General features: G+C 41.2%; 1 protein-coding gene across 1 annotated transcript in view; it reads left to right on the top strand.

Moving 5' to 3' along the window:
* The window catches only part of slc6a9 (solute carrier family 6 member 9), a gene marked incomplete at its 3' end in the record, with an annotated part of 69,261 nt that extends 57,062 nt beyond the window's left edge, over window positions 1-12,199 (top strand). Inside the window, exons 5-13 of the mRNA XM_084057574.1 lie at window positions 1,395-1,527; window positions 3,049-3,183; window positions 3,476-3,579; window positions 8,021-8,258; window positions 9,105-9,239; window positions 9,838-9,937; window positions 10,530-10,630; window positions 11,450-11,620; window positions 11,951-12,199. Coding sequence (XP_083913700.1) covers window positions 1,395-1,527; window positions 3,049-3,183; window positions 3,476-3,579; window positions 8,021-8,258; window positions 9,105-9,239; window positions 9,838-9,937; window positions 10,530-10,630; window positions 11,450-11,620; window positions 11,951-12,199 — 1,366 coding nt within the window. The remainder of the gene's footprint in view (window positions 1-1,394; window positions 1,528-3,048; window positions 3,184-3,475; window positions 3,580-8,020; window positions 8,259-9,104; window positions 9,240-9,837; window positions 9,938-10,529; window positions 10,631-11,449; window positions 11,621-11,950) is intronic.
* Between the last annotated feature and the right edge of the window lie 9,178 nt (window positions 12,200-21,377).

The raw sequence follows: 21,377 nt of genomic DNA, 5'->3' as shown, positions 1-21,377 counted from the left end.
CTTGGTTTATTTTTGAAAGAAAGTCAGACTTCTTTTTCTGCAGTTGAAGTAGTGCAGTAAGTGATTGTTTTGATAGGCACTTCACCAGATTATTAGAAACCTGAATTAGAGCCCTTCATGTGATGTATTTGTAGGAATGCATTTATGTATGTGAGCTCAGTTCAATATTAAGACTTGAGAACACAGTCTAAATGTAACAACTTGGATTAAAATCGTCCCACATTAGAAAACAAACATCTACAAATCTCAACCATAGGGGAATCCTCCCTTGACCACCCTCAAGGAGATATGAGGCTTCAGGCAGCACTACTCTGCTACATACAATCTTTGGGTAACCGGTATCTAGAATACTGCATCTATGCAAACACACTCACACTTCCTTCGTCTATACAGGAAAGGTTATTCAAACACAGTGCTGGCATTAACAAGTATATGCACAGCTTGTATGTTCTGAGGTCCGGGTGGTTCTCTCAGCACACCATGAAGAAAGAGTCACTTGTTTCTTTCCCCTCTGTCTGTTGAAGTAAGCCATTGTTTTGGCATGGCAGCCTTGAAATATGGGCTGCAGCCGTGCATGGTTATATCTGGACAATTCTCCTTCTATATTGTAAGCGTTTGCCCCAAGTGATTCAATACCGACTTCTCCATTGTTACTCAGCTTTATTAATGATCAGAGCGTTTCAACAGGCTACTGTCTTGGTCGTGGCCTACACCGCAAAACACACACAGATCAGACAGCTCTCACCAACAACAAAAAAACAATGAGAGCTCTTCCTCCGAAGCACTGTCTGGAACTATAAAGGCTACTTGTGTCCAGACCCTAGCTTTTGCCTCTTGCCCTGCCAACCATATCCCCCTACGTAGCTATCAAGGTGTGACCTATCTTGACAGCCAGTTTGATTGGCAGGCTGGATTCTCAAACGTTTTTATACCAGGTTAGGACCCCATTTTATGGGGGAAGGTTTTTGGCGAGGCCACACTTGATTTTATCGTGCAATTTTAAAGTTGAAATAAAGCATATTTTAAAATGAAGCGTACATTGGTAGCCTTGACTAGGAGTGAAAATGAATTTATAATGATGTGATTCCTGCTGATATTGTGTCTTATCAACATACTTTAAAAGTTATGGAAATTTGTTTCTGAACACATTTTGCCAGAACCTTAAAAAAAAAAGAAAAAACGAAAAAAAAACTTTCACAGGCTATGCTTTAAAAAAAAACACCTTCACCTTCTCGCGACCCCACTTGGGGTCCCGACCCATAATTTGTGAACCTCTGCTCTAAAGTGACTCATTACAGTTTGACATTGTACACAGACGTGTCTGTATTTCTTATGTATTTGTTTCTCATTCTCCCTTTAATCATTCTCTTCCTCCCTCCTCCCTCTGTTGTCAGAAACTATGTGCTGAACATCTCAGATGACATCGGTAACTTTGGCGAGGTGAGGCTGCCTCTCCTGGGCTGCCTGGCTGTCTCCTGGGTGGTCGTGTTCCTCTGTCTCATCAGAGGAGTCAAGTCTTCAGGAAAGGTCAGTCTCACAGCTTTGACATCGCTCTATTTGAAAGCTGTTGTTCTCTTTTGCTTCAAAAGACTTAGTTCAGCTACACAACATGGAGTAGGTGGCATGGGTATGCATAACCATGGACTGTTTTGTGCCAAGGCACACCAATTGTCAAGTGAAAAATTCAAGCCACCCCTATTTTAATAGCAGTTGAAGCTCGTAACGCTTCACGATGAGACACCAGCTTGTAGATTGGCTTCTTTTTCTGTGACAGTTTGTGGGGAGGGGGAAATAAATAAAAACAGTATATATATGTGTGTGTGTGTGTATATATATATATATATATATATATATATATATATATATATATATATATATATATATATATATATATATATATATATATATATATATATATATATATATATATATATATATATATATATATATATATATATATATATATATATATATATATATATATACACTGTATACTGTTTTTATTTATTTCCCCGCCCCTTCTAGGGATGGCTTTCCCAAGTGAAAACATGTGCCAAGCACGATCTCTGTTTCATTATAAGCCAATAATCACCAAAGATGGTCCTTTTGTTTAGAGGTGTCTGACCCAAAACCAGCACAGATGATGAAGGCAGTTCAAGGCTCAATCACAGTTTATTAAAGGAACATTAACAATGCAAATAAGTCGAGTCGGTCGGATTGTCCAGAACCGCCAGAAAAGTCTCTGGCTGTGGCCCAAATGAGCCAATTGATTGCCATGGCAACCCCAGCCTAAGCTTGATTTGTCAAATTCCCCACACCTGTCGAATTCCCCATAAAAGGGGCACGGACAGACAGATAGAGATCTCCATATGTGGGCATCAAAGGGACACAGGCAGACAGACAGACAGACGGTTACAACGGGTACTCTGACAACGGGTATAACGGGTATTGCATAACAGGGTGGGGCATGCATGACTCTATTTGCATCGTTCCCAACTTGCACCGTTCCCGAGTATGCCGGTGCCCAACGGGCACCTGTCTAGTCCTTTCAAATTGACTGAGAATGAAGCTTAGCACATACCTGCCCTCAACTAGTTGCCCTAGGCAATGGGGCTGTCCGAGAGTCTAGGCTCCTCACACTGGTTCTCGAGATATATATGTATGTATGTATGTACAGTATATATATATATATATATACACACACACACATAAATAAATAATATAATATATAATGATAATAATATTTTTTTGCATATTAATATATGGTTGTCACAAAATCCTATAGCACACCTGGACTTGTATCACGGAAAACCAATGTGAATTTGAGAACCACAGGATTACAACATTGACACATTTGGTACTCTCTTTCTCTCTGTGTGTGTGTGTGTGTGTGTGTGTGTGTGTGTGTGTGTGTGTGTGTGTGTGTGTGTGTGTGTGTGTGTGTGTGTGTGTGTGTGTGTGTGTGTGTGTGTGTGTGTGTGTGTGTGTGTGTGTGTGTGTGTGTGTGTGTGTGTGTGTGTGTGTGCGTGTGTGTGCGTGCGTTCCCAGGTGGTGTATTTCACAGCCACATTCCCGTACTTAGTTCTGACCATCCTGTTCATCAGGGGAATCACTCTGGATGGAGCCATGAACGGTATCAAATACTACCTGACTCCACAGTGGGAGAAAATCCTCGATGCCAAGGTACTGTACCAACATTGATTGATTGATTGTCACCCAACATTCATACTGTCAGTATAGTACAGTATAGAGTACTGACAGACAGATTTTCTTCATTCTCTTGTTCTGGATTTAATGAATTATGTATGTGTGTGTGTGTGTGTGTGTGTGTGTGTGTGTGTGTGTGTGTGTGTGTGTGTGTGTGTGTGTGTGTGTGTGTGTGTGTGTGTGTGTGTGTGTGTGTGTGTGTGTGTGTGTGTGTGTGTGTGTGTGTGTGTGTGTGTGTGTGTGTGTGTGTGTGTGTGTATATAACTAGGTCTGGGGAGATGCTGCATCTCAGATCTTCTACTCTCTGGGCTGTGCCTGGGGAGGTCTCATCACCATGGCCTCTTACAACAAGTTCCACAACAACTGTTACAGGTTGGTTCTCCAGACCCCTATTAGGTCCTGTTGGTAACAGAAAAAAGAAATCCATCATTAAAAGATAGCATCTGTCAGACATCTCAGAGGAAGGGAAAGTCAAGTGAACAATGAAAGTGCTGACTTCGGCAAGTTCTCCACCAAAGTGCTCTGATACATAAAGAAAAATGACTATTGTGCTTCCAGTGTACTCACCAACACAGCCAGGTTTAAACTTTAAAGCTTTGCCTTAGCAAAATCTGCAATTAATCGACCAGTTACAAATGATTTCCACCACTTAACCCATTAAGACCTGAGGCCGACAAAATCAGTAGTTCTCCTTCTCAAAGTGATATGTATTTGGCTACGGACCCCCATCTGAAAATGTTTTGTGCCAGGGACCCCCAGAAGAGAAGAGTTGTTAAAAAATGCAAAATGATGCAACATTTTTCAAACACCTTCAAGATTTTTCAAAAGATTTTCAAAAATAGCAGATTTTTGAGAACAGCTGTTCTAAACCAATGTTCTAAAGCTTAAGAGTTTTTTGAAAAACGTCTGAAAAACGTCTCCCTGTTTTAATGGGTTAATAGCATCCTGACAATCTCCGATTCCAAAACTCTCCACAAGATCTGTTTACATAATTGAGTATTTAATAATTGCTCGTACAAAGCTAATGGTTCATGATGGTTTACCTTCTCAAACATAGTGAATGGCAGCTCTTAGCTAGAAAAGTAGACAGTTATTCATGTGTATGAGCCTGTGTTCTTTATACCTGTGTTCTTTATATGTGTATGAGTGTGAAACCTTTGGTTTACGTGCACCTACAGTATCTGTGTCAGGGCAGGGCTCCTGTCGGTCTGTATATCCGGGTGTCCGTTTTTGTCTTTGCTCTCATGCTGCAAATTCCCACAGACAATTGTGTGTACTGCTTGGAGTTGTGGTGAATTAAGCAGACAGTGTGCGTGTTGCTTAGCTGTTCAGCATGAAGCACCGACAGATGGGGTGGTTACACTTGTCTCTTCAATACAACCTGGTGCATCCGATCATGCCAGTTCACATTAAACTGTCAGGTGTTGAACACTCTCAGGTAGGATCTGAGTGAGCCAGGCTTCCTGCTGAGGTGGCCTGGCTCACATGGAGTTCAGATCTCAGTGAGAACCAATGTGTTTCATTCATGCCTGAAACGCTGAAAACATCTAACATGCTTGGTTATTAATGCAGGGGCGTCAATTGGGTATGGCAGGCTATTGCAGCTGCCATACCCTGGCTCCAGGGGAGAAAAAAAAAAAGTACTTTTTTGATAATAAATCGGGAAAATCAGGCAAAAATAAGAATTAAATAACATAACCCTAACCTAACCCGAATCCTAACCCTAAAACCGAAATAAAGTAACCAAAAACTGGAAAAAACGAACCCAACCCGCCCAGAACCGCTGCGCGCGCGTGCATGAGGTCGCGTGCATGCTGCCATACCCTAGCTTTTGCTGAACTGACGCCACTGTATTAATGTGCTTATTGGTCAGGCCTATAGGGATGTCGATTCTGGATTTGTCTGACTATCACCATCCTGATTATTAATGTTATTACGGTAACTATTAAGCTTAAAATGTACAGTAGGCTATGGCAATGCCAAATGTTTTGTAGCATATAGCCTAGGGCCAATATATAAAAACTACAGGTTGGATTGCCAGATACTTGCTGTGCAGCATAATTATTTTTAGCATCGTTATTTTTAGACCTGCTAGTGGCAGGGGTCAAAGCATGACTGTTGGTTTGGTCCCAAATATCATATCTTGAAAACTGCAGGCTGGATTGCTGTAACATTTGCTGTGTAACATCATGCTCCCCATATGATCGGCCCTACTGATTTTGGTGACTCATATCCCTTCCTCTAGCGTCACCATTTGGCCAAAAATACTGCTTGCTCACATTTGACAAGATATCTTGAAAACATGCTGAGTTCCTCTGCTCCCCAGTCACCCCATGGCCTTTCCTCCAGTGCCTAACTAATGGACATATTGCTAAGAAACTTGCTGGGTGCATTTCCTGAGCATGATATTTGTACATTTGATGGACCCCATTTGCCCAGTTGTGGCGATGATGACAATGTTGTTCGTTTCAAACTCTGGTTTGGTGTAAGGAGCAGCACAACCACAGCAGTATAAGGGCTCCCTCGTAACAGAGGTATTGTATCTCAATGGAATTCACCTGTAAAAATACAAGTCAACTAAAACAACAACGCCCAATTCATACTTGCGTGTCGCGTTGCCCGATGGAGCATAAATTAGGCTTGAGCCTTTTTCTGTTGTAGAATGCACATGCGTCCTCCAAGTCCTGGGGCCTCACTGCTAGGAACCAATTGCAAATCTGAGCAGGCATGTGCACTGAAATGTCAAGTGTGTGAACACACATGCGGACACATCTGAGTTGCGATGTGATTGCAAACTTTTCATTGTAAAAACAAGTGTAACCATACCCGGAGATCAGCATGGCAGGGGGGGGGGCCTGCGGTAAGAGGAGAGGACAGGCACACATATAGGCGAGGGCGCAAAGATAGAGGGATGAGAAAGGAAGTGAAGGCCCTACTGTACACACATGTCACGGTGGTGACAGAATAGAGAGCTCGTCTTAGACATGGTACTGGAGGTAATGAGGCCACTGTACAGCGAGGGACATGAGGAGGGAGAAAATTCAAGGGGAGAGGAGAGAGGAGGAGGATCTGTCAGTCAGCCTCCTGTAAGGCATGTGAGGTTTCACTGCGGACGGCTGAAGAGGAAAGTCTGACTGAATAAATGAGGGACGGGGGGGGGGGGGGGGACGTGAGATAAGGGGAGGTCAGCAAGAACGACGGAGATAAAGAAAACTTTTACCGCCTTTTGACTGCAGTTAAGGAGCCTGCGTGCCTCTGAGCCGGTGTGCCTGTGAGCCTGTGTGCCCGTGAGCTAGTGTGCCGGTGTGCGTTTGTGTGCATGGGCGATGAGGGAACGGGGGCGGTGGGTACAGGGATGAAGATAAGGAGCGTAGGAAGATGCTGTTTAGTCCCATATAAGCTGTGGGTTGTGTGGTCCCCGCGTGCTGAAGGAGCAAGCGTTGGAGGAAACATAAACTGAGGGATGGGGGGGGGGGGGGGGGGGGGTGTTGGTTCGGGTTTGAGGGCAGAGCATTATCATTTTGTTCTTCTGCCAGGACTGTGAGGTTGTGGTATCTCCTCGTGCAGCAGTACAGTCACATAATCATCTTCCTTGGCAGCCCTGGCTCTGGAGGTAGAGTGGCCTTTTGGGAACCAGAAGGTTCCCGGTTAAATCCCCGGCTCTTCCTGGCTTCACGTTGGAAGAAGTGTCCTTGAGATGAACTGAATTGAACCGCTACCGCTGCAGGGTGGTACCTTTGCATGGTTGCCTCCACTGTCTGTGTGTGTGTGTCTGCGTGAAAGGATGAATGTAGCGCACATTGTAAAGGGTTTTGTAAATGCAGACTACTACTGTACAAATGCAAACCCTTTTCCCTGCTGTGGTGCACTTACCCATGGAGCCAATACCTGGCCTCCTGCAGCACCCCCAAGTGGCGGAGAAGCTGAAATGCAGTCATTGTACATCCTCCTATAATTTGACAAACCTCTGTCATGGTGTCACGGTGGTGAGGCCAAAATTGCTAAACTACAAGGAAGAGGGCTTTCAAAACTGAAATTGAGCTTAGTATTAATACTGTATCTGGTCCTGACTCAGTGGACATGATTCTGGATCTGTCATAAGGTTATACGGTTGAGCATTTTATGGAGAGTAAAATGGAAACGTGTGTCCTACATCATTATTTTAATAAATTCCTTTTATTTGACTGTAACTTCCATCTAGAAGCCTTTTTACTTACCCTTGCCATTATGACAATGTGTATATGCTAGCAATTAACTGCATCTGAAAAGACCGTAATAACCTTTACACCCAACACTTGTTTCTCCTATATTTTCTTCCCTGTTTTATATTCTGTGCTGCCAGCATGGAAGCTAGTTTCTACTTTACACTTAAAATAGTAATTCACCCAAAAAATTACTTATTTTCTATCAATTACACACCCCATGAAGCATTGAATTCATGGAGATTTTTTTGTTTTTGTCGCATTCCTAAGCCAATAATTTGATTACCGTGGAAAGATGCCAATGTATACCGGAAATACATCAAATTATTGGCTCAGAATGTGTCAAAAACAAAAAAATCTCCATGAATTCAAAGCCTCATGGGGTGTGTAATTGATAGAAAATAAGTAATTTTTTGGGTGAACTATTCCTTTTAAGGTTAATCACTTTCAGCCACATTGTCACTTTCTCAACAGCATGCTCAACTGCACTGTGTATTGCGATGCTTAAGTTGAATCACTCCTAACTTTTTGTTTTCCACTCTCTCTCTCTCTCTCTCTCTCTCTCTCTCTCTCTCTCTCTCTCTCTCTCTCTCTCTCTCTTTAATATCCAGGGACAGCATCATCATCAGCATAACAAACTGTGCGACCAGCGTGTACGCGGGCTTCGTCATATTCTCCATCCTGGGCTTCATGGCTCACCACCTCGGCGTCCCTGTGGACGAGGTGGCCGACCACGGCCCGGGGCTGGCCTTCGTGGCCTACCCAGAAGCCCTCACTCTGCTCCCCATCTCCCCGCTTTGGTCCCTGCTGTTCTTCTTCATGCTGATCCTGCTGGGACTGGGGACACAGGTGAGACCAGGGAACACATGTTCATGTTCATGATTTTGTCTGCTTATGTAGCGGTGTTAATTTTGTCTGCGTTGTGTGGTGTATGACAGAATTCGGCGACAATGGGAAAGGGACACAGTTAGGACCTGCGCAGCTTATCACTCGTTGGAAGCACAACTAAACACCATAAATAAAATACACATTAGCATGCGTTCAGTGATATATACTGGTGTGCCAATTTTAATTGATTTATTAACTCACTGAGTGCCATTAACGTGTTTCACATATTTTTACCGCTATGGCGCTGGGTGCCATTAACGTGTTTCACGTGTTTTTGAAAAAATAGTAAAATAGTTGTTTTTTTTAAATACATGTTCAGAACCCAAGATATCATCATCTGAAGATGTGCAGCTCCACCCACTCCTTGTTTAACTTAGAACTGAAAAAGTCTGTATCTCGCTTCCTAAGCACTTTTTGTTTTCTGTGAAAAAAAACTCTGGCACTTTTCAGAATCAATTCTGAAATAATTCTGGCAATCCTGGCACTCAATGAGTTAATATGTGTATTTCTGAAATTGAGATAAAATAGGAGATCTACAAGTTCACAATGCGTTGCATAGTGATGCATAATGACTGCAGGGATTTGCTCCTTATCATTCTTAGCATGTTACATATTAACATAATCGTTAATACTTAGATATGTAGGGACAAGTTGTTTTGGAATGGTGTACTTTCGGGGTCTAACTTGAGACCTTTCTGCTGGCTGATATTGTCTGAGACTTTAGCTCCTTGTGTGTATCTCTGTGTTTGACATACTAGTTCTTGATTTTCCCCCTTTTTGACCCTGTGTTGTTTGCCATACTTGTAGTTTTGCCTGCTGGAGACCCTGGTGACGGCCGTCGTTGATGAGATTGGAACAGACTGGATCATGAGGAACAAGACCGTGGTTACTGGCGGAGTGGCTGTAGTGGGCTTCCTGCTCGGTGTTCCACTAACCACACGGGTACATGCTGCACAAACACACAGAAACCTCTTATCTCCTTATTTTAACTTTTTGTGTTTTTTTTTTCAAATTAACACCCTACTTGGTCATCAAAAGTAGCAGATCTGCAAGATCAAAACACGGCGCGAAGCGACGCGTTTTTGAGATTTTCGATCTGCTTTTGATACTTTTGAATTTGAATCCTGAAAATTAACAGTTTTGGACATATGAGGTTTCCACGATTTCCAGACCATATACTGTAGGTAGAAAATGTCTCAAAATGTCACAGATACAGAATTTCCCTCATCAAAAAAATGATGATTGTGAAATAATCATTTCAATGTAATAATTGTGTCGGGTCTTGAACCTGATGGCGGCCATAATTGCTGTTGGTTCCTTTTTCGTTGGGAAAGATACTTGACTAGTCATTTGGAGGCAGAGCTCACTCTATAGTGGTGTAAAGTGCACAAATGCTGCCTTATGCGCCTGACTCGGGGAAAAAGGAACCTCATGCAACGGAGGTATTGTGATGTTGAGTGTCGTGTGACATCTAGTGGTTGAACGTTGTCTGTAGCACTTTTAATATTAACTTTTGCCTCCGTTTGCTATGTATGTTTAGGCAGGAATCTATTGGCTGTTGCTGATGGATAACTACGCTGCTAGCTTCTCTCTGGTGGTCATCTCCTGCATTATGTGCGTCTGCGTTATGTATGTTTATGGTAAGTAACCACGATAATCTCCTGCATTATCTCACCACTACACACACACACGTAGTGGATTACTCAATCGATTACTTTTTGGATTAATCGAATAAACAAGAAGTTTGTTTTAAGAAAATATGTTGCATTTTTATGTTTTTATAGGTTTTATCAAGGAATCAATTAACCACTACGTTATTTTATACTTTGTCGTACAATAGTGTATTGCAAGTTCACAACCCACTATTTTCGAAAACAGGGATAGATTATTAAATTATATATTTTTTATAATCATTTAGACCTGGAACACCTATAGACGAATCCATAGAGCGCTGCGGTGTCAGAGGTTTGCATTCTGACACCGCAGTTATGATTGCGCCAGGGGAGTGCTCTGTGGATTTGTCTATACGTTGTTATACCTTTCAAGCCGGGAACACCTGTGTCATTTTAGTTGCTATATATGTATATGTATGTTGCTGTATAAGCAACATACATTTTCAGAAAACTAGGTCAGGATTTAGAATGGACCTCAGGTCTAAATGGGTTAACTGTTACAGCCCTACTTCTCTGTATGGTGGACTGTGACTGACAAAGCTGTGTTGCATGGGTGCAGGCCACAAAAACTACTTCAAAGACGTTGAGATGATGCTGGGATTCCCTCCTCCACTCTTCTTCAGGGTCTGCTGGAGATTCGTCTCACCTCTCATCATCAGTGTAAGTGGACACTCACTGGTGACACACACACACACACACACACACACACACACACACACACACACACACACACACACACACACACACACACACACACACCCACACACCCACACACCCACACACACACGCACGCGCGCGCGCGTAAGCTCTCACAACCAGAAAGCGTGCCGAACCTATTTTGTGAGATACATTCAGCACAAATATGCTCTTGTACATACAGTCCCTGACATCTTGGTCTTGGTGACACATTGTTATGGACCTGCATACATTTCAATCCGGCCACTGTTACTGTATTCCCGATATAAATCTCTAATGCAAATCTTGCTAGAGAATAGAACCATTGCAACTATGATCAGTGGTATTTCCCTAGCATGCACATTAGTGCACTAATCTGCTATGCCGACCAAGACACACAGTGTGATGGATTCATTCTCGGAACCTTTGTTGTTTTCTGTTCACTCTTTTGTTGTTTTCTCTTCTATTTTTGTTATGTGATAATGACCAGTAATTTGGGTGTGCGTGGGTGTGTGGGTAAATCCATGACTTATTATGACCTGCCCAGAACAGGGTTCCTGTGTTTCAGGGTTATGGGAAATTGTATTGGGAAAATCACTTCTTCTTTATTGTGGTGAATAGCATGCGGATACGGATGTTTCTATTGTTACTTTTATATAGCGTTTTTCTTTCTATTAAAATCCCACTGTTTTTAAACTCGTCTTCAACAATAGATGCCTGAAATGCGCATCGAGATGATGATGGTGTTCAACTGAAGAAACTGAAATGTGTTCTCTTCTCTCCCACATCTCTCGGTTCTTCCAGTTCATTCTGATTTTCACGGTCATCCAGTACAAGCCCATCACCTACAACGACTATGTGTACCCCGGCTGGTCCCTGGCTATAGGCTTTTTCATGGCCATGTCCTCAGTGATCTGCATACCTACCTATGCCCTCTACAAGATCTCCAAGTCCCCAGGATCCACCTTCAAAGAGGTACAGTGCCATGTCCCCTTGAACACCTGGGAGAAAAGTGCTTCTCCTGGCTTATGTGCTACGTACTCACTGATAGCACCAGAACTAGGTGGTGCAAAGGGAATGATTTATGACAATAAAATAACTGCAGCGCTAGAAAGTTTCAGTTTCCAGGAGGGGGGGGGGTCAGTTTTCCTTTACGGTGAAGTACAAATTGAAGGTATTTTATTGATGTCGGTTGGTTATAATATACCATCTGCTACAGAGGACCCTCTCACTTATTCTCTCTCTCTCTCTCTCTCTCTCTCTCTCTCTCTCTCTCCTCCCCCCCCATCCTATCCATCCCTATAGCGGTTGCGGGCCGCATGCCGGCCAGACCCCAATTGGGGCCCCACCCTACAAGAGCACCGGATAGGCCGCTATGCGCCCATGGCGTCAGAGCCGGACTCCGTGGAGGTGTGCCCACTCAAGGAGAAGGAGAAGGAGGAGCTGAAGGAGGAGGAGAAGGAGCAGGAGAAGAAGGAGGACATCAGCCTCACCCTCCAGGGAAGCAACGGCTCCACCAACACACAACACAACAGCCCCAACCCCAGCGCATAGACACTGGGGGGGTGAGGGGGCCACGCAGCTCGGTCGTTCCACATTACTGAGGGGAGGGGAGGCCTCGGCCCACCGCCCCTCCTCCCCCCCCGCCCCAGCATCTCCTCCTTCCTTCACCTTCCCTCCGTCCCTCCCTTCCCATCTCCTCCAACCTCATACCCACCCATTCTCCTCACCCGACTTTCCCACAGTCCTCTGTGGGGGAGATCCCATTCGCTGGAGACCTTTACATATTGTAAGGGCTTATTATTTCTGTCCTAACCTCTTCTATCTGTCTGTCGTCTCTATAGAAAAGAAGAAAGAAAGAAAGAAAGATAAATTAGGTCATCGTCCCTAAAGTTCCTTTTTTTGTTTTTTTGTTTTTGCGGCCCTGGGTGGGGTAGGTTTTTTCATCTGTAAGTTAATAATGCATTTTGTTTTTCCTTAAATTTTTCTTTTGTACAACTTGACCTATGTTTCTTCATCATATTGGGGAAATGGAGGCAGATCCTGTGGAAATACGTGTAGTGTAGCAGCTGGAGGGGCACTCACTTTTCCCCCTTTTTTTCGTTTGCTAAGTTTGTCCGTTTGAAATCAGCAGCTTTCTAGTGAACGTGCTGACGGTTTGAAAGCTGGAGACAGAATGACTTTTCAAAGTATGATTCTGTATGGGGGTAATTGAGGAACGGTACAGTGTTTCATGGCACAAAATGATCTCCACCTTAGTCACCCTCCGTTGAGACGAAACCCATCATTACATGTTGCTGCTTGAGGGTGACTCAGAGCACAAGGAATTTACAAGCACACTTCCTGACCGTTTTTTTTTTGTTTTACTTTTTTAGTGTCACCACTGCTTTTAAAAAAATGGCCACTGCTGTTAAACATGTGTAGCATGTGCACATGCTCACGCTGCACACAAATTACACACGTGTTCTTCAAGCACAAGGCATGTTTGTCTCCAGCTTTCTAAATGTCCATCCTGACCGAAGCCCAAGGAGATCCTAATAATACCCAATCTCAGGGTCCCAAAACAGCTACAATTCCTGGGTGGACGTTCTTCCTTACCTGTGGAAACCTTGCTTCGACTACAGGGGCTTAATAATCTAGGATTGCAGATTTTAGGTAACTAAAATCGGCTGGTGTTAATGTTTCATTGTTGGAAATCCAACACGTACACACGACGCACGTGCAGAAATAATATAGGTGGATGCAACTCATTTATGTACATAAAAGTGCCATCTCTTTTTAAGTCTTCCAAGCGTTCTTTCCAAGTGAAATGCATCCTGGGACGTGGCAGGTCACTTCCGGCGGATTGACCAGAGCATAGGATAAAGAAGCACAACGTTGTGTCACTGTAGTCTCTCACAACATGTAGCCATATGCCCCCATCAAGGCATGTTACCAAAAACGTGTTCAACATGCATGAACTTTATATGTTGGTGGCATACACTAGTAGATGGGAAGTTTGTGTCTTTCATCACTTTTTTTTTTTTTTTCCAGATAGAAGAAAATATATATATCAGACTGGTATCCATTCTGTCGCTTTGCAACGGAACCTTAAATGTATTTACAGGCATTGTTTTTAAAAGCTCTGAGCCAAGCGGTCGGGTGACTATACGTGAAAACGGGAAGGAGAAAGGCCAATCGGTTGGCCTGGAGATGGAGCTTGTCTCCAGAAGAATATTAAGGAAAAAAAAAAAAAACTTTACTGAATTATGTAGGTTAAAATGTAGTTGTATAGTATTGTTATTTCAATAGAATTGTCTTATTTTACCTCTCATTATTGTAAAGTAACATAGTAAATAATTATAAGGAAGACAAGATATGTTTATTTTGTAAAGAAGTTACAGAATCTTATTGAACATAACCGTACTGTTTACCATTCCTCAACCATGACTTGACTCGCTGTCACTTTGTTGGAGGGTGTGATAGGCTAGCTTTGATAGGATAGTGACTGGGTATCTCACTATGTCCAGGATGGACATACAGTAGAGCTATGATCTTAGCAGTATTGACTGGGTTCACACAAAGAAAAGTTTACTTCTGCAGATGTGACATTTTAATGGGAGAATAACAAGGAATCACCACAAAGTCATGCTAACACAGCCATGACACTCAAGGGTGGTTAGACATACTGTAGTGGTGGACACTAAAAGCAAGTCTAGGTCATTACTATAGCCAGCTTAACAGACTCAAGACTTACGGTACTGTGGCTGGAGACTGATGAAGATGAAAAGTTCATCACAGAGTAGCCTTAGATATAGTGAAGGCGATCACAATAAGCTCAAAGTGGGTCTTGTTTTCCAAATGGTCATGAATTAAACTCACTTTTTTTTAACAAGTACTTTTTTAATGGGCTTTTTGTAATAGAAAGCCTCTCAGTATTTAAATACCAAGGTTACTGTCACACAATGCAAGACTTAATAGAAGCACAGTGTTAATCAGTGCGCCAGTTAAACACAGGGCCAAAACATTTTAAACTCATTCACACACACGATTCTCCAGAAATGATCTCTTGAGAATTTGTATCAATGATTAAAACATAAATTTGTTTCATATTAACTACAGCTAAATCAGGTTCTTCCAACACTACCATCATCCTTGAGGAGCATTATGATGGATGGTTTATAAGTTCATGGCAACAGATGGGAAGTAGGGATCCATTAGTTGGCAGCAGCTCTGTACACTGTAGAAGAAAAAAAGCTGCTGTTTTAATTTAAAAAAAAAGTTGCATGAGCAAACTGGCTGAAAAGTAATGTGTGTTAAAATGACAGTGCATGATGGGGAAGGTTTCATCATATGTCCTGTTTAGGGCTGCAATACTTAATTGAAGTAATCGATTTAATCGATAAAAAAATAAAAATAGATTAATAATCGATCCCTATTTTGGGCATGTCATTATAGGCGAAAAGAAAAAAAAGAATGTTCCACTATTGCATGACACTGTTGTGCGACAAAGTATAAAATAACTTAAAGGACGACTTCAGCCATTTTCAACCTGTCTTCATATAATTGGTCCTCACTAATGCTCATTATAAAATGGCACCATTTTTGTCTACTTGGTCTGTGTCTCAGAGGAGGGCTGTGGACAGTTCAGAAACCCGCCTACCAGTGGCATCATCAATGGGGAATCCAAGTTAACAGAAACTGCAGGCTTTCTATTCCTGGAAAGTTAGCATGCTATAACGGAAGCCATTGTTCTCGTGTTAATAGAAAACAAAATAAAGCATTTGAAATCTTGTTTGAAAAAACAAACAAACTGCCAAACGATGTCACTGGAAGGCGGGTTTCTGAAGTGTCCACAGCCCTCCTATGAGACACAGACCCAGTAGTTTTTCTCTTTTCTTTTTACCCATGTTATCATGAGCATTAGTGAGGACCAATTATATGAAGATAGGTTGAAAATGGGTGAAGTCATCCTTTAAGTGTTTAATTGACTTGTTGATGTATACAATTGTTTTAAATATATAAAAATGCGATTAATGGAATAGCAGAGAGTAATCGAGTAATCGCTGAGACTATAATAGATAGTTGCAGCCCTAGTCCTGTTTATGTCTGCCTTCTGTATTATTGGCTGTAGCCAGTGAAGCATAGCCACCACGATGCTACCATGCTATCTAGCTATATCACACCCGTCAACATCTTTGCTGGTCCTGCCTATCCCTTTGTACAGTCATGTAAAAAAAAAACAAAAAAACAAAACAAACATAGTAATTGTAAGACCGATGTGTGTATGTGTGCGTGTTTTTCTTTGTTTTTATTCAAGGGACGGGAGGTTTTTTGAGGTGTGCATTGTTTGGGGGGGGGGGGGGGGCTTTTTATTTTCACTTTTGGCAAGTTTTTGATCACTTTGTTATTTTCTCATAGTGTCATTTAGACAATGTTGAGTGTTTTGTGTATTTTAAGTGTAGTGGACTTACTGCTGAGTCTGCGTGTAGCGCAGCCATAGTTTCATATTGATGTCTGTGTACCTCTAATCCATCACAACTAGCAAAGTCCTTATTCTGCTAACGTGCATTTTAATAATATATTCTTTTTCCTTTTTTTTTTACTAAAAGAGAAAGAAAGCTACACATGTTATGTTCAGATTTTAATCACCTTTTATCCACGTTCAAAGACACTGCTCTTTCGTCTTATTGAAGTTGTATACGTAGAGAAATAAATATGAGATAAAGCCAGCTGATATCAAAATTGCCAAACAAAAAGCTTTGGATTGAAACTTGAACTACAAAGGAACGCTTCGTTTTTACAGTGAGGTTGGTGAGATAGCAGCTGCAGCTACACGGGGGGGGGGGGGGGGGGGGGGGGAACGTGCTTATCTGTATTACACCAGCGTGTGTTACAGTACCTAAAGCAGTTTTACACATTGCAGGGCCAGCAGTGGTACAGCATAACGTACAGGCACACAACAGTGTACACCCGTTTACAATCCGTTTACAGAAGTAAGTGTTTGGCCCTTTACCCAAACAGTTTGGTGTTTTTAATCTGGGCAACATGTTTTATAAGACCGTACATGTGGCAAAAAAAAAGAGAAACGGAGAGATAAATCAAATGCCAAAATCACTAACATGGTAACAGAGATTGAATCGACATACTTTTAAAGCTGCTTTTTATGAAACGTCCACATAGTTGCATCCACATAGTTGCTTGCTTCCAAGATGAGCCTGAGAGGCACATTTTTTTTACTCGACTGTGGTAGTGTCTCTATTATGACACCGTACAATATCACTCATAAGTCACCTCCTAGTTTTACTTTCCATCTTGAGAAGCACTTTGTTATATAATGTTGATACCAGGCTAGTATCCAGTTCCTATTTGAAATGGACTTGTTTTGCTTCTTCTCAGCATGGTCATTCTAGACTGGAACATACTGCAACACGCTGTACAGATAGCATTATCTCATATGGGTGAGACCCCACCCATTTGGCCTTCCAGGAAGACCAAATCCAACTGTGAAATTAATTGAAAAGAGTTTCAATGAAGAATTTACACTGGCCTGGACATACTAATACTGTATGTAGTGACCTCATACAAAGATGGCTGATAGAAAGCCTCTGGATGTTGAAGAGGACTCGTAGGTTTTGAGCTATTCTGAACACAAACTGACAGTGCAACTCCTCTACTGTACTAAAAAAGTAAAACTGTGATTTTTTTCCAACTTTATTATTTTTGCAGTTATCTGTAAATTGCAGAAATGACCTCTTGAAGTTCTTACTAGTACTCATAAAAAGAATTATGTCATTCTTGTCGTCTCAGCACTTTAAAATAATTTGTGTTCATAAGCAACAGGAAAAAGATAATAGTAGTGCACACTTCCAAGTACATACAAAATAAATCAAGTTAATGCCTTGTTCAATGGTCTGGCTGGAAAAAAGAAAAACTCATGTACAAGTATCAGTGGATGAATGCTGTGTTGTTACTATGCCAATGTAAACTATCATGGGGAAGAGAGGAAAGGAAAAGCACAAATGAAAAAGAGAACACGGTTCTTCTGGTGTCTTCTATCATATCTACTGTATCTATCTATCTATCTAACCATGTCTCTTCTTGTTCTTCAACCTTTAGGGCCAAAATCCATTGAAATGTCTTAGTCCTGTCAGATGTATATCGTAAACTGTTCAATTACGAAATGGTAAATAAAATCTATTTTAAAGATCAGCGCATTGTGACATTTTTGTCCCATATACAACACAGTATTCATGTTGATGTTTGTTTTAGACACTTGATTCCACCAAGCTAACTACTCAATTATCTGCTGTTCTTTCTTTGAGATACAGCACATGTCAAACTGGAGCAAAGAGTGAAATGGATAAATATTAATTGCGTCCGAAACCACATACTAACGTACATTGTATGCTATATGACCATGATACTGGATATCATGGTCAGTACCATGATACTGGTCAGTATGATGTCAGTATTATGGTTAGTATGATGTCAGTATCATGGTCGGTAGATACTGACATGATACTGACATCATACTGACCATGATACTGACAAGTGACAGGGCCTGACATCCCTATGTGGCTGCCTGTGATATGAGAGACCGGGGTCAGCTGAAATTTTACAAAATCCAAAAAAAAGTCAATTAGTCCAATCTATAGGGACATTTCCCCACCAATTATCTTCATACACAGCAAAAATATGATTTGCCATATTTTTTTTCACCATCCTTCATCTGGGGAAGATAAGAGAAAAAAAAATAACGTAGGCCTACTATGTATTGTTGCAAAGAAATAAAGAATAATAAATGAATGGAATACGTGGTTCTCAAAGTGGGGTCAGGGGGAACTTATATTCATATGCCATGAATAATGATGTTGTCAGTGCTGTTTATAAAACCCTGCATTTACTTTTTTCACCCAGCAGGTGTCGTGGCAACAACATGAGACCAAAATTCTAGTAGTTGTCTGGCGTGCAATTTGAGTGCAGCGACAGAACTGCGATTTTTTGTGTGCCTTTTCTAGTCAAATGTATTCATATAATTATTATTGTTATATTTATTAATAATAATAATATTATAATTATTATAATAACAGGAACTACTAGTATTTTGGTCTCATGTTGTTGCCACGACACCTGCTGGCTGAACACTACCAAGACTCTCCCGACTAAAATAGGCAAGACACACCATCTCCGGTTTACTTCCCGTATCTGCGTACGCCTTTTTAGGAGACCTGGGGCCTATTACACAAAAGGAGAATTAAATAAGCCTGGATTTAATGTCTGGTCCGTACAGCCTGGGGCCTGTTCCACGAAAGGTGAATTAGAGCTAAAGCCTGGCTTTAACACCTATCCTGGCTTAATTTAGCCAGGATTAGGGCTGAATCGGTTCCATGTAAACTACTATTAAACATTTCAAAGATTCCTTTTCAGGCAAACATGTCCACAGTAAGATGAACATTTTAAAGTATGAATGAGGTTACTAGGCGTAAGTATGTAGTTGTAAGCCTGCCTTTAAATGTCCTTTTGACGCATTGATAATGCATGGTACGCTTAAAGTTAAATATCTCCAAAACTACAAATGATTTCAAAGAAAGAATCTCAAGCATGCATGTCCACAGTAAGGTGGAATTTTTGAACTGTGAATGGAGTTTCTAGGTGAAACTGTTTTTTTGAGGTCCCAACATCGTCCATCAACCTCCATTATAAATCTCTGAAATTTTAAAGGAGTACAATTCTAAAACTATTAAACATTTCAATAATTCCTGCGGGCAAACATGTCCACAGTAAGATGAACATTTTAAAGTATGAATGAGGTTAATAGGCGTAAGTATGTAGTTGTAAGCCTGCCTTTAAATGTCCATTGCCGCATTAACATGGGGCGCTTAAAGTTAAATATCTCCAAAACTACAAATCATTTCAAAGTAAAACATCTCAAGGATGCATGTCCACAGTAAGGTGGAATTTTTGAACTGTGAATGGAGTTTCTAGATGAAAGTGTTTTTTTGAGGTCCCAAAAACGTCCATCGACCTCCATTATAAATCTCTGAACTTTTAAACGCTCTTCAGTGAAAGATCAGATAAAGGTGCAAGAGTCGGGCATTGGTTGGAAACCTGTCCTGCTTGGATTTTAACCGGTAACCTTCTGGTTGCACGTCCTGTATCTAAACCACTGCACCACAGAGGTTCTGACTCGTTCTGTTAACTTAGCCTGGCAAAGTTTGTACCCTTTTCCCTTTGAATGTCCATTTGACGCATTGGCAATGCATGGGGCGCTTAAAGTTAAATATCTCCAAAACTACAAATGATTTCAAAGAAAAACATCTCAAGGATGCATGTCCACAGTGAGGGGGATTTTTTGAACGGTGAATGGAGTTTCTAGGTGAAAGTGTTTTTTTGAGGTCCCAAAACCTTCCATCCGCCTCCATTATAAATCTCTGAACTTTTAAAGGAGTACTATTCTAAAACTATTAAACATTTCAAAGATTCCTTTTCAGGCAAACATGTCCACAGTAAGATGAACATTTTAAAGTATGAATGAGGTTACTAGGCGTAAGTATGTAGTTGTAAGCCTGCCTTTAAATGTCCATTTGACGCATTGACAATGCATGGGACGCTTAAAGTTAAATATCTCCAAAACTACAAATGATTTCAAAGAAAAAATCTCAAGCATGCATGTCCACAGTAAGGTTGATTTTTTGAATTGTGAATGGAGTTTCTAGGTGAAAGTGTTTTTTTGAGGTCCCAAAATCGTCCATCGACCTCCATTATAAATCTCTGAACTTTTAAAGGAGTACAATTCTAAAACTATTAAACATTTCAAAGATTCCTTTTCAGGCAAACATGTCCACAGTAAGATGAACATTTTAAAGTATGAATGAGGTTACTAGGCGTAAGTATGTAGTTGTAAGCCTGCCTTTAAATGTCCTTTTGACGCATTGACAATGCATGGGGCGCTTAAAGTTAAATATCTCCAAAACTACAAATGATTTCAAAGAAAAAATCTCAAGCATGCATGTCGGTCAGGGGATCTTAGAATAATCTCACATTCTATTCCAATTCACTTTTTAAACAATTATTTTACTGATTTTCCTTTCAGACCCCAAATTAGATATTGCTCAATTTTTCAAATATTCACTTCCAATTTGAAGCTCAGATTATGCTAAGATCCCCCGGGCCTGTGAAGGTATCTTAGTATAATCTGAGATTCAATTCGAATTCACTTCTCAAGTCTATCTTACTGATTTTCGTTTCAGAACCTTGCTTGTTTCTGTCTGCTTCTGTGATGCATGACCTGTAATTTCGGTAAAATTTTACCGAAACGAAAATTACCAATCAACTCTAAATTGCCTGAAACGTACTCCTAACAGGTTTTTGGGGGGACGATTTTGGCCTCCACACTTAGTGATTTTTTCGGATTTAACTTTCGTTTCGGTAGTGACAAACTTTCGTTTCGGTAGCGACACAATGGTGAAAAAATAAATGTATTTGTCTTGTTTGTTGTTCAGGTCAAAGCACCAGGAAGGCTGTATTTCTTGGCCAACAGTTAGCTCAATGGGTTGAGACGCAGTATTCATGATCCAGAGGCCATGAGTTCAAATCCCACTGGTGTCTTTACTGTGATGCTTCCCTTTGCAGACTAACTTCTAGAAAAACAAGTTAAAACCACCAGGAAACCTGTAACTCTCAGCCAACAGCTTAGCTCAACTGGTAGAGCGTCTGTCCAATAACATGACTTGACTTGAGTGGGTTCGAT

This window comes from Gymnoscopelus microlampas (genome assembly GCF_963454915.1).
Source record: "Gymnoscopelus microlampas genome assembly, chromosome: 5".
NCBI lineage: Eukaryota > Metazoa > Chordata > Actinopteri > Myctophiformes > Myctophidae > Gymnoscopelus > Gymnoscopelus microlampas.
Note: the sequence above shows the minus strand (reverse complement) of the source record. Positions and strands in the feature narration are given on the sequence as shown.